The 13,567-nt window shown below is 43.9% G+C and overlaps 1 protein-coding gene across 2 annotated transcripts; it reads right to left on the reverse strand.

The window, feature by feature from the left end:
- Nucleotides 1–72: 72 nt before the first annotated feature.
- On the reverse strand, nucleotides 73–10,081 carry RAPSN (receptor associated protein of the synapse). 2 transcript variants are annotated; one of them, XM_021533286.2, is made up of 8 exons: nucleotides 9,384–10,081; nucleotides 6,467–6,658; nucleotides 5,107–5,265; nucleotides 4,680–4,778; nucleotides 4,460–4,582; nucleotides 1,818–1,871; nucleotides 1,025–1,224; nucleotides 73–242 (listed from the first exon to the last, which is right to left on the reverse strand). In XM_021533286.2, the coding sequence occupies exons 1-8, from the start codon at nucleotides 9,597–9,599 to the stop codon at nucleotides 170–172; spliced, it is 1,116 nt and encodes a 371-aa protein (XP_021388961.1). In that variant the 5' UTR covers nucleotides 9,600–10,081; the 3' UTR covers nucleotides 73–169. The 2 variants fall into 2 exon arrangements, with proteins under 2 accessions (XP_021388961.1, XP_021388962.1); XM_021533287.2 differs by having other exon boundaries at nucleotides 6,467–6,805.
- Nucleotides 10,082–13,567: the final 3,486 nt, after the last annotated feature.

Genomic DNA, 13,567 nt, shown 5'->3' on the forward strand with positions numbered 1-13,567 from the left:
GGCGGTCTCCCGGAGAAAGCCTTTATTACAGCAGTGCCCGTACACAGCAGCCAGGGGGAAGGGAGCGGGGCCGCGGGTCCCGCGCAGGGGAGGCCGAGGACGCCCCCGGCGGGCACAGCCCGAGGGGGCCCGGAGCGGCTCCGTCAGCCCGCGGCCGAGCCCGCGGCGCTCAGACGTAGCCGGGCTTCACCGACAAGCGGCGGCAGTTGGGGCAGCCGCGGGTCCCGTTGGTCTGCAGGCACCTGCAACGGGAGGAGGTCGGGTCGGTGAGGGCTCTCCGCGGGCGGAGGCTCCCCCAGCGCGGCTCCACGGCTGTTCACCACAGAGCTGCTCCCCTGGGCCCTCCCGCCACGGACAGAGACTGCATCCCTCTCCCTTCCCTTCCAGCGAAGCACTTCGGCAAATTCCTGTACGAGAGTTTGTTCCTGCACTTCTGGAGACAAGTCCACAGAGCTCGTCGGGCATGTCTCACTGCCCAGTAGTTTGATGCTAATTCTGGTGTCAGTGTGAGACTTTGTTACTAAAGTTTAGTTTTCAGATTAGTTTTCAGAGTGTTTTGTAATACTCGTGTTTCTTTTACAGTAAAGTGATGGTGCAGCTAACTTTTTTCATGCCGGTAGCATAACAGTATGGACAACTTCATGTCTGTGTGCCACTAGCCAAGGGAGAAAGTGAGTGGGCTCGGGAAAAGCCCAAACTGACCCTGGGAGTGAAGAACTGATTCCCCAGGAGGAATCAAATAAGAATCTGTGAACTGGGTTGATCACCTACAAAGTGAGGACATCAGTGAATAATTATTTAGAGGACAAGTGGGAGTGCGATGGGTATGATGGCTAAATCTCACCCTCCAAGGCTGTGAGACTCTTAGCACTGCAATGGGATCCTGCAAGGCAGGATCAAGACAAAGGTAAGCAGGTAATCAAGACAAAAACCCGGGGAGCAGCATGCATAGGATTACTCTGGGCATAAGCAGCTCTTTCCTGTGACTGTCATCACAATAATTTTAGTACTTCCAGCTAATTACTTCAAGTGGAAGAAGTGGGAGCAAGGTAGTGCCTGGAGCTGGTTGTTCTTCTCCCCAATGGACTCTCCACACATGCCACAGTACAGCTCCATCTCCTCCACACATTCATGGAACTTCACTACATGGTCACGCAATTCTTGCTGCTGCTCCTTCGTGCGATAGATCCTTTCACACAGGCAGTGGAGCTTCAGCAGGCCGAGCTGCACGTGAAGGACAGAAACATAAGACAAGTGAACGATAGGGTGAACACAGAGCAGAAACAGGAGTGGGAATGCCACAGCCCCATCAGCCAGCTGGAGAAACATCAGCAGGCTCAACAATTCCTGTCATTAACTCTTCTTCTTTGTGTCACAAAAGGTACCACCAGGTTTGAGACACTCAGCAGCTCTTCCACTCATGGTTTCCCTGAGCTACTTCTGATATACAGTATATTTCATTTCCTTCGCCTCCAGCCAGCACACAGTTCAGCAGCTATTCAGGGCAAAAATGTTTTTCAGGAAGAGACCTCTGATCGTCTAGTTCTCTGCCTGTTTCACACCCCATTTTCACTGCTTCCCATTCTCCTTTGCCTATCCAGTTGTGACTCCTCACTCACTTTTCAGACTTGCAAACTGGTGATTATCTGTGCAACTGCCCACAACCAAACACTTCCTGACAAAACAAGTCCCAAACACTCACTAGTTAATAGGAATGCTAATGAGCAACAACAAGCCTGAATAATTCAATCTTTCACATCTTATATTGCCTGACACAAGACTATGAAGAGTGCTGAAAAGAAGCTGTAGGATCCTACCTTGTTGCCTAGTCCCTCTGCCAGCTCCTGTGCCTTTTCAATGCTCTCCAGAGCCTGTGAATTGAGAGCAGTGGTTGTTAGTTCTCAGCCAAATATATGAAAAACAGTCTTGTATGAATGTCCTATGAGCATTATTAAAAAAGAAGAGGTAAAGAAGTACAGAGTAAAATTTGGATTAACAAGTATCCCTGCAACACTGAAGAATCAAAAAAGCTTTTTTGGGAGGGCAGATTTCCCTCCCCTCCCAAAAATTAATCCATGAGAAAAGGCTGGCTTCTGAAAGACCACAAGTAATGCAAGAGCTACATTTCTGTCGCAGACACTCAATGTCAGTGTTGGCAGAGGCTGGTCCCCAAGCAGAGAGAGTAGAGACTTATTTCAACTCCATCTCACATGCTCATCTGGGGCTGGGATGGAGCACTAGCAGAGCAAGCCTTGTCCCCATCCTACCTTGCAGGCTCAATAATTGTCAGGCAACTTTAATTTCACTTGTACCAGAAGTGAGGAAAGGGATCACCAGCACCAATACACCACACTCATCTGTTTTTTCCCTGCTATTCATATATCCACCTAGCCTTACTTACACATGGTGTGATGTAGGAGTGTTCTGCTATCCATTTTTAAAATCTGAAGGAAATATTTAGCACAGCAGCTGTCATTCCAAATGACTCCCTACTTTCACATACATGTCACAGTGTTCCTTGCTGTTCTGATAATTAGTTTCTCTTTTCCAGAGCTATTGGGATCTGCTTCCTATTTGTCCAAGGGGAAGAAGATGTCTCCCTTGTGATGCAGCAGTTTTCAGGAGGAACATTATAAAATTTCTACCCTATAATTTGGCGTTACTGCTATTGTAGGAGGAAAGGACCAGATGAGATGCAAAAATGTGCTGTGAATGCAGAGGAGATGGCATTAGACTTGTGGTGGCAGCAACAGCCAAGGATAAGGAAATGGTAAGAGAGGGAAGCAGGAACTAAAGGCCAGCAGGGAGAACATAACTGGGAACTGTGCTTAGGAAGACTGAGTGTCTACTGGAAACTCCTGAAATTAATGACTGTGAGCAAGAATCAAAGTGAAATGTGTGGGGTAGGGGAAAAGATGATGTTGACAAGTCTAGGGGACACTTTTTCTTGGACAGGAATATGAGACTGCACAAGAATGAGGGCAAGCAAGCTGTAAGCAGCCTGTGAGGATTTGGAATAGCATTGATTACATTACATGCAAATGAAATGGACTGACTGTCCGAAGAGACCGGGAAGATGGAGGAAGCTTGAGCAAAAATAGGGAAACTGCAAGTTGGAAAGTTAGCAAATTGCTTTACCAAGTAGCTGATATAGGAATGAGTCATATGAGAAATGGAAACTGGCAAGTTGAAGAACAGGCTTGGGTGAATATTCAGGGATTTGACATCTAAGGAGGTCACATTTGGTCAACAGACATAAGGTTCCCGACCCAGCAGGGCAGACTTCCCTCTAATGCCTGGAACAGAATACAAGATTCCTCCACTTTCTTCCGTGGGATTTGGTGAGATGGGAATTCTGTGCAAAGCCCTCATCATGTTCTCACAGTGAGAGCTGCTTGATATCACAGTGGCTCAACATAGAAACAGTGAATGTAAGAGTTTGATGAGTGCTCTGAATATTCTCTCCTGCAGAGGACTACCTGCTGTGTCCTGTCCCATTCTTTTGATACTGAGCTAACTTTCCATAGTTTCTTCTCCCGTTGCTAGCACTCTGTTTACTTACTGTGATTGAACAGTGTGTCTCACCCAGCTGATTCCCTGACGGAGGCACTCAGATGCTGACAGCACCCTGAACTTGTCTATTCTGACATAAACTGGACATACTGATATGTGAGATGCTTCATTTGTCCTAAAATTTTTGGTGTCTCAATATGAGCGATAAGAGTGAATTTTCATCATACTTGGACCCAACCAGCATCTTGATGTGGCACTGTGCACAGTTGTTCAGAGCTAGTTCAGGGCTAACCTTTGAGCATTTAATATCGTGGGTGAGTAATGTTCCTGCCGTGCAGTGTGCTGCATCTAGTGGAGTCTGGACTTCAACACACGTACTCACTGCCTGAGCATTTTCAAAATAAGTAGCTTCACCCCCTTGTTCTATATTGACTGGTTGTCTAGTCCCAAATAAATTCCCGCTCTCGTTCCTCTGTTTCACATCAGAGTTTACAGTTTACACATCAAAGTTTCTCCAGGAATTTTATGCCACCTTTGCCTGCAAAGCACATGGTGGAGCTGTAGAGCTGTCTAAACATCATTAGCACATCAGTGAGCTTAGTCATATAACCAAAAAGTGAGCAGGGGAATCTATTTCAGACCATAAGGCTTCCTTCCTCCAGTGCTGGTTTCTCAGTATAGAGCTTAAAAGTCATCAGGATTGACTAATGAAGCAATTCTGTAACTTAGCAGCCTGACTCAGAGTGGATGTTCCTGCCATTAGTTTCAAATTCCTGGCTGAGAGAAACCATTCAGAGAAATAGAACTGTACAAGCAACGATGGACCCTGTTGGTAGAACCAAAGGGGTGTAGGTCTCTTCTGAACTGTACCCTCACCACCGTGCAGTACACGACTGTACTCTAATCTTGTCCTACAAGCCCCTGTAGAAACAAGCTTGCAACTGACCTTGTCCAGCTCCTTTTGAATCATCCAGCACTTAGTCACTCCTAGCAGCACCTGGATCAGGCCCAGGCGGTTTCCAATCTCTGTCATGATGCTCATGGAAGAATCATACCGAGGGAAGGCTGTCTGCAGAAGCAGGGAGGAGAACACATGTTTTGCTATGAACTGCTTTTAATGCCCTCTTGCTATTGCCCCTATCCTTCCTGGCAGGAAGGGGCTGTACCTGCACGTCCCTGCGACTGCGATGGATATCTGCAAAGCAGAGCAGACACAGTGCTTGCAGAGGCCGGTCACCATGCTGCAGGGCAATCTTCATGGACTCCTGAAAGAAATTGCCTCTGGTCAGTAGAACAGCTTGTTCCTGGTTCAAAACAGCAAGGCTGGGACTTTGCGCTCCAGCTACTGAAAGCTCAGCTCCAAAGAAGTGGCATCATCTTTTAAGGCAAGGAAAATATTTTTCACATGTTCCTAACCAAGGGCCATTCATAGACCCAAATTTTGAAGCCCTCTGGGCTACAGAAACCACTGCTCTAAGACTGGAAGGCAGCAGGAGGATTTACAGTCAAGTGTGAGTGGCAGGGCATCTCTCTTGCTCCAGTGGCGTGGCAGGATCCCCTGGCAGACCCCCCAGCTCTGCCCGTGCCCCGTACCTCACAGCAATCCATGGCGTCTGCCAGGCGCCCCAGCTTCCGATAGGCCACAGCCATGTGGTACTGGCTCATGGCACGGTACTTCAGGCTCCAGCCCTTCCCGTAGTCATTCACCAGTTCAGCAGCTTTACATGGGAAAAACAAGGCTTTCTCATAGTCCTGTAAGGCACACAAGCACACAGACAGCAGTCACAGCAAAAATAAATTAAAAAGGAGAGAAGGAAAAAGACCCGCTATTTTTATTTACTAACCCTGCAACAGCTGTACATCTTTAAACTCATGCTGCTCCTCTTCCACGTGCAGTATTTTGGTGGGTATCAAATTGTGAAAGATGGAATTGCCATATACTGAATTCTTCTTATTCTCTGGGTCCAGGACATTGGGGCAATGGCCCAGCAAAGGAATTTGATGTAGTATGCCATTAACTTTATTCTGCAGGAACCATTTACCCTCTGTAAGCAAAGGCTGAAAACCTTCTCTGCTCTTACATCATCCCTACTTGTAACATCTACATGGAGCCTTCATTTTCTCTAAATGGTGAGTCTGGCTCTCCGAGAAGCTCATTATCCATCATTGCAGGGAAGAGGAACCAAGACTCCTGGCCTCATCAATTCACAACAAGTAATAATACATTTTAAACATCTTCTTTTTGCATTAGAAGCATGTTAGAAATAAATATTATTTTACAATAATTATGTAAAACTTATCTTAATATCTAAAACCATTCTCAAGTAAGTTGTATGAGACTGCAGAAGTGAAAAAGTCCTCATATTTTTTTAATTCTCCACAATGCACAAAGGAAACCACAGCTTCTCAAATTTTCTTTCTCCTTCTTATTTCACACCATTCAGCACAATGTTACTTTATTTTTGGTCACCACACTTCACATGATGAGTCTTCTATGAGTGAAGAAATCAAGTCTTTGTGAGAAAAACATATTTTTTGCTGTCTATACCATAAGTTAGAGCTGGCAAATCACCCCTGTGCTCAGTCCCTGCCTGGTTTTACCTACAGCTGCTTGTTGGCAGCTATTTGCCTACAATAGTGGTAGAAATAGAGAATCCATGAGTTTTGGCTGCCAGCCCTGTGTCTCTGATGTGATCTTCTTTGAAGCTAAGTTTGATCTTTTCAACACACATATTCACAGCTGCTTCTACTGTGCTGTGTAAACATGACACTAATCCTCCCATCCTTACTGTGGAGGAGAGTACTCCATTTGGATTTTAGGAAGGGATTTTAGCTTACAATACTCTCTCGGTACTTCACTTCTTATAGGAACGACAGAGACTGAAATTCACGTGATTTCTAATGCTTCCCTGAATCTGTGGGGCAATCACTCCTCTCCCTTAGGTTACTGTACCTTTATCTGGGTATAGAAGTTCCCGAGGCTGCAGCAGACTCGACACTCCAGCATCTTGTCATCGTTGTTGTGTGCATAGCGTAAAGCTTTCTCAAAGCACTCCAAAGCCTTCTGGAAAATGCTGAGGCCCAAGAAGGCATTGCCCATGCTGAGGCTCACCTGGCCATTCAGCTGCATGCTCACAGTGGTACCCTGCATGTTCAGACACGTCTTACAGTAAGAGATTGTTTTCTGGAATTCACAGAGTTTCTCATTGCTGCGAGCCAGGTTTAGGTAGCTCTCTGTAAGGAAATCTGGGTCTTCCAGCTCCCGCGCTGTGTCAATCTGGACCACTGCAAACTTTAAGTAGAGAATATAGTGTTTACAGAAGTGTGTAGTTTATTTAAATACAGCTCAAGCACCCACAGAGTAGCACCCTGTACTGGAGAAGAGGATCGTCTGAGCAGGGCAGACAAGGCCATAAACACATGGAGAAGCATTGTATGCACTGAGCAGTTATCTGGGGGTTTAAAAGGCCTGTGAAGACTCAGAAGAAACCTCTCCCTCCCTTCGCACAGTCTCTGGGCAGGGAAGATGAATAGCTGTTAAATGGCCCTAAAGAGAAGCTGGTGATATTTCAGATGAAACATCTGAAACAATGCAGTTCTGTTATCTTTCACTCCGTGTAATGTATCCCACTTTCTCTGGAATTCCTAAGCTATTAAAATACTGTTAATCAAAGAAAGTAAGCTACTTCTTTAATGAATTTTCTACTAAAAAATTGCAGTCTTGATCTTGACAGTTTTAGTTCTATAACCTCCAGGATTTGTTGAGTACTGCTGTCTTAAATGAAGTCTTTCAGGTGGCAAACTTTTCTAAGCAGTAACTCTTATGTTTTGTGATGAAGCAAGCACACTACTGGTTTGATTTAATATCAGTAGCAAAGGTAAATAGTTAGCAGTTTTCATTAGACATTATCAGTTAGGATTATGGATGGCAAATTCCAAAGAAATCAATTACTTCCTTTTTATGTTGTGGCTACACATAATAATTTAGGCTACTAGAACATTTTGCATTCTTTGGAAACAAAAAAAACCCAAACCAAATTAAAAAATCACACACACAAAACCCCAAAAAACAAAAGAAAACAAAACCACAAAAAAAAACCCCAAACAAAACTCCCAAACATCACCAACCATAAATTGTGTATGTTGGGTTTGTAATTATCTTCTTGGTTTCCATTACAGTTTAGGAAAGCTCCTGTGTGGACTCAGTGATGCACACTAGCTCATGCTTCCCTACATTCCCTTAACTTTGCACAAGTTCTTCAGCATTTCCAGATTGCCACAGCCTTTTCTCTTGGTGCAAATTAATTTTTCCTCTCCAAGAGAGGTTGAGCATCACAACTCTTCTTAAATCACTTTTTATTTCATGCCTTAAATTCTGACCCTTTTTGTCCTGATATTTCCTCTCTCAATGGCTTATTGCTAAAGTTCTCCTTTCTCTGTCCTTTGACCAGTTGCTGTGTAAATTCTTCAGTTTGATTGAAGCCATTTTTCCTTCCTAATACTGCGAAGAACTAAAATTCACCAACTCTGATCCCACTTTCTGTTCTCTTCTCAGGTAAGGAATTATGTTTGGGTATACTAAACTCACTCCTTTGCCTTAATTTTTTTTTTTTCTCTCTCCATGAAGTATTCAGTATTTCCTTCAGGTAGCTACATCTTGCCCTTTTTTCTTATTTCTTCTCCAGTCAGTCTGTTGTTTTTGCCAGCACCTAATTTCACACCACTTAACAGAATTGTTTATCTTGAAATGTTTTCCTAGTGTATTAATACCTATCCTTTCTTCTTCATCCTAAGTATTTGATTTCAATATAGGGCTTTGACATGTGCATGGCTTCATCAGGAGGGTGTGCCTCTCTCCCCACTCCAATTCCAAACAGAGCTACCAAAAACTTTTCAATGAGATGTCGACACCCCCTTTACATTTTGTTCTAAATGCTTATAATAGCCAGTCTAGTAAGAGGCAACCCAAAACATCAGGACAATAATATCAAAGCCCTTCAGTAAGACCCTATTTCAGGCTGGGATAGTTTCTTAAGACTATTACAACACTCTCTTGCCTTGTCTTACAGATTCTTGAGTTGCCCTCCCAAATGCTGCCTGCTGCTCTCTGTACACATGCTCTTTGTTCTCAGATCCACACACCAGCTTCTTTTTGTTCATTTAATTAAACTGTTTATCCTCATGTGCTTGAAGTGTAACTTCAGCTACTTGTTACCACTCTTCCATCAAGCCCCATATCCTTCTTTCTTCCTTCTATACTGTCCTGACAACTGGAAGCTGCTCTCTGACCTAAACTGTGAGACATCTGGGATGTCTCAATTACCTCACCAAAACAGCATCTTCTTTTCCCTCTTAATCAGCCCCTGGCAAAAAAAATAATTGCAATTAGAAAACCCCCATATAAGATCTGTATTAGATATCAGCCAGAAGCTGAACAAGATAACAGACTTGTCTCCACAAGATCGATAATTATTCTACAGAATCCACTTGGAGTTCTCTTTTTATGCTGACATACACACTGTAAACAGCTTGTAGTTGGACAAAGGCTCTGTTCTCATACCTGTTCCTGAACCCTGATAACATGGTGTGCCTGTATGTGGGAAATAACAAGACAGCTTCCCATGAATAACTGGAGAACTTAATTAACCAAGGAATCCTGATGAACCAGGCCCAGTGAAAAATCATGTTCTGTGTGTCTTGTGGGCTGGAGCTCTTGGTGAGCACAGTGATTACAGCAGCCCAGAACATGCATTCAATAGCTGCTATTTTCTGTTACACACAAAACACCCCCCACTTCAGGTTCTGATCTCCAGCCACATTCCATCGTGGGTGCGACACAATGGCATGCATTCATCTCCAGTTCACCTTACCTTCAGCATGTCTTTGTATCTGCCCATCTCTGCATGAGCAGTGATGAGGCAACCCAAAACCCGAAACCTGCCAGCAGGATCCGCAGACTTCTCCAAAACCCTCATCCAGACTCGCAGGGCCTTTTCGGTCTGGTTAGACTGGTAAAGATGGAGTCCTTTCTCTATCTGTTGCTTTGTCTGGTCCTGGCCCATCTCCCATGGATTAAAAAGCCTCATACACTAACCTCTAAGGATAGCAAAAAGGACGTGCTTACAAGAGAACACAACGTAAAATGCCCCACTGGAAGAGGGCGGGTTGTGTGCTCAGAGGGCCCAGAGCCATAAGAGCCCAGCCATGTCAGGGGGCTGGAGCTGTGGTAGGCAATGGCAAGAAGTGGTTGGTCAGCACTGAAGGCAGAATCCCAAATCCACTAGGCAAACATCTTGCTTGCTAGGGCTCCATCAGTGCATTTGTCGGTCCAATCCCATAAACAAAGAGGAAAAGCACAACAGGGAGAGAAAGAGAAAAATCCCAAGCCACAGGAGTGAAACTCAATCTGAACAGCAGTGCTGGTCTCCTCCCCATTGGCTGCAGCTGCTCCTGCCACTCTAGCTCACGTGGCTCCCAGGAATTCTAGTCAGGCTCCCCGGCTCCCAAGGTCATGGTGCCAACTGCCCACCCCTGCCCGCCAGTATGCAGCTTATAAATACCCCAGGGAGAAACAATTGGCTGCAGTCACAGCCTCGGGTTGCCTCGACTGTCTCTTTCCTCTCTGGCCATCCCCTTAGACAAGTACTGCTGGTGGTGGGCTAGCTTGGGAGGAAGCAGACTCAGGTAGAACAGTAGCTTTAGGAAAAATATATTTATTAAAAGTCAGGCGTGAACCAGGTAAAAACTTCAGTGTGTACACACCCACACTGTTACTCTTGCAACAATGTACTTGATATTTCGCTAGGCACGAAATCAGCCTCCCTTTTGAAGACCTTGTTTGGACTGTTTTTATGGACATAGGTCAGCTCTGTCACAGATTTGCTGCAAATACACCTCTGACATCCTAAGTTTAGGGACAAGGAGCAAACCATCCTGAAAACCTTTGTTTTTGACTGAATGTCGCTCCCTGTGATGAGTGTGGTAGTCCTCCAAAAGTTGTCAATGGCACTGCTTAAGTTCTGCATCCAGAACTTGACGATCTTTTATGATGAATAACAATAAAGACACAGAACAACAGGTATCTGCACTTTTTGATCGCAGGAGAAGTGTTAGCCCCATTAAAAGATAGCTTTATGTCTCCCACACTCTGTTAAAAAAATCAGACTGGTTCCTCCAGGAGTCACATTTAATACTCTCACCAATGTGCTGCAGCCTTGGTGGTCTAGAGATTTATTCAGTCCTTAAGAAGATTCACCAAACCTGGGAAAAGGGTGGCAGATGGAGAATGCTACAGGGATATAGAATGTTTTTCAGATGCAGAAGTTCCAGGAACCAGTTTTGTGATCCTTTTACTGGGCAAAGAGAAACAATTTGAGGTTTTAACAGACCTGCCTGCAAAACCAGACATGCCTCCAGCTGCCTCCCTGCTTCTTGGTGAATTTGATAGCAGTTCTTCCCCAGGCAAAGTATAAATATATAAATACCTACAGAATCACCTCAAAGGGTACTAATCAAGCTATCCTGATCTGTCAACAAAAACCCAAGGGAGCCTTCCTAAGGTAATATCCTTAAGGAAAGCAGGACACAAAATAAGGAACAATAGCCTACCAAGAGGCTTTACATCATAGCAGTCATGATCTTAAGGGATTACATCTGTATCCAAAATTCCCTCAGAAAAGTATTTCAAAAAGAAAAATGTTATAAATTGTAGAAGTGTTTTGCTACAATAAGAGAGATTCTCTTTTGGGAGCTCATATACACTACGATACTTACATTATTTAACTTAGCTTTGTTTTTCAGAGATGTAATGTGTTAGATATTTCAGCATAGACACTATGTAGTCTCAAACTCTGGAAGTAGACACTATGGAAAAATCTACAGAAGCTGAAGAAAACTAATGGTGAGGCATTGCTGGTTAATGTGCGAAAATCCCTTCAGCAGCACTATTAAAATTGTAAGCTAGGTACTTTATAGAGTTGAGGACTTGCATAGAAGTCCGATTTAGAATATTAAAAAATCTCTCCTCCTTGCAGTAATTATTTTATGTCTCTCTAGATGTAAGTGGTGGGATGGAAACAAGACGCAGAAGATCAGTCCCCATGGAAAGCATTGACAATGGTGAGGCCATTCAGATTTCTAGAGTTGGAGAAGTTAAGAGGCCAGGAAAGCAGCCACTAGGAGCCTGCTCTGTAACAGAATCAAGCCAGGACTCAGGAATGGGGAAAACAAAAATTTTACCATTCTTGGTAGATCAGACTACTTTGCAAAATTAACCTTCCACAAGTGAGCTGCCTGTAACGCAAACTCATCATGAGATTCTTTTGGACCATGTCAGCAAAGCACTGCTCCCTTCCCCACACAGCACAGCCAAAATGAAGAGGGTGCCTTGCAGCCTGACAAAACCTACCTAACAGGAGATGATCTGCCCTGCATTTTGTTAACCTCACTTTAGCTCTTTGCTTTTGAGCACTATGAAACAGTATTTAGTTTCTTAGGAATCAATTTGCAACTCACCTGTTCAGATAAAAACACCCTAGTAAAATAAGGGCTAAATCCATCAAATTGAAACTGATCATTTTCAAAAAATCAGGAACATGCTCTGATATGGAACAGACCACTCTGAGCCCAGCTGCAGCTGTCTAAATAAGGAGGGATAAAAGATGAATACTGCCTGCCTGTGCTACTTCAAAAAAAGCAATGGCATCTGTCTGTGGCTCAAGATAGCTATAATTCATTCAATATTCAGGTACAGATTCTAAAGTTAACAATCTAGTTTCTCCTCAGGAAGTGCAAATAAATGAGCCTGAACGGTGCTTGGCAACATCAAATTAGGGAATCTTACCTGTCATACATGCAGTGTGGCTCATCATGCACTCACTTCTTCAGAGTGACCACACTGACCTGCTTCTCCTCCTCCCCCCCATGCTCTTCATAATGTCCCTGGTGACTCCTGGCCGCATGAAGAGAGCAGAATGTGGCAGGTAAAGTCAGGAAGACTGGAGTCAAAACAAATAGTGAAAGGTGGAGGTGGATGTGAGGGGAAAAAGGTTTATCCTAGAACATCCAGCATCAGGATTTCATCTACAACTTTGTGTATTTCCTACAAATGCTGATAAATGTAACAATTAATGTGAAAATGCTGATTATTTTCAGAGATTAATACACAGACTCTTAGGTGTAGTTTGACTGCATGCTGATTGGTGGTGGCCTTTTGAATTGAAGAAAAAACCTTCAAAAAATAAAAAAACCCCACTCACCCAAAAGGGATCTGGTGTCAGTTCTGTAAGATGTAGCTGGCAAAGCTTTGATTTTGTAAGACAAAGTGAGTGAACTTTCTACACAAGCTGGAATCTTCCATTCTGCCTCAACAAACCCTTTTTTTTTCCTGATTCATATGTTTCTGTCCATCCTTGGCCTCAAGTTGTATCTAAACTGAAATCCCTCCAGCCTCTCTTCTCAACAGCTGCAAATTAACTGCAGGGATCCCAGCACAGTCTGTAACAGGTGGCTCTGTGCCTCGTGCTGCAATTGGTGTGCTCAGGGCAAAGAATGCAGCACTGAATCCTGATGCTTTGCAAGTGCTCTCGGATTTACAATCATGTAGGAAGTGATGGGGTGAAAAGAGTATGCCAGATAACACAGAAAAGGACATGGAGGAGAAACATAGCTGTCCTAAAACTGCTTGCAAGTCTCCAAGATGCAAGATAGCAGAAGGAAGGAATAACATCAGGGAATTTTAGGAGCTTTCAGAAATGCAGCAAAATCATGGCCATTGTGGTACTTTCCTTTTGAGAGAGAAGCAATATTCGTGTCAAACTTGTGGCAGGTTTCTAAATGAATTATGCTTTGGCTATGCTAAATACTTTTTATTGATTTGAAATAAGATATCATAAAAGATATCTTAGTTCTATGAGCAAAGCAGGTAGCCTTTGCTTATCACTAGTAAGTAATCCAAATCCATTTGCAGTTTCCCTGTGTACTATTTCCAGGATCAGGAGCACTGAGGGCTGCAGGTACTTTGATGTTGCAGAACCAGGATAGATTCAGCCAGCTT

The sequence above is a fragment of the Lonchura striata genome, chromosome 6, assembly GCF_046129695.1.
Source record: "Lonchura striata isolate bLonStr1 chromosome 6, bLonStr1.mat, whole genome shotgun sequence".
Taxonomy (NCBI): domain Eukaryota; kingdom Metazoa; phylum Chordata; class Aves; order Passeriformes; family Estrildidae; genus Lonchura; species Lonchura striata.

Coding starts and splice junctions, on each gene's coding strand:
- RAPSN (XM_021533287.2), bottom strand. CDS start 9,599: ATGAGGCTTTTTAATCCATGGGAGATGGGCCAGGACCAGACAAAGCAA. Junction 5,266..6,466: donor ACTTCTATACCCAGATAAAG/GTACAGTAACCT, acceptor TGTGCCTTACAG/GACTATGAGAAAGCCTTGTT. Junction 1,225..1,817: donor CAGAGGGACTAGGCAACAAG/GTAGGATCCTAC, acceptor CTTCACGTGCAG/CTCGGCCTGCTGAAGCTCCA.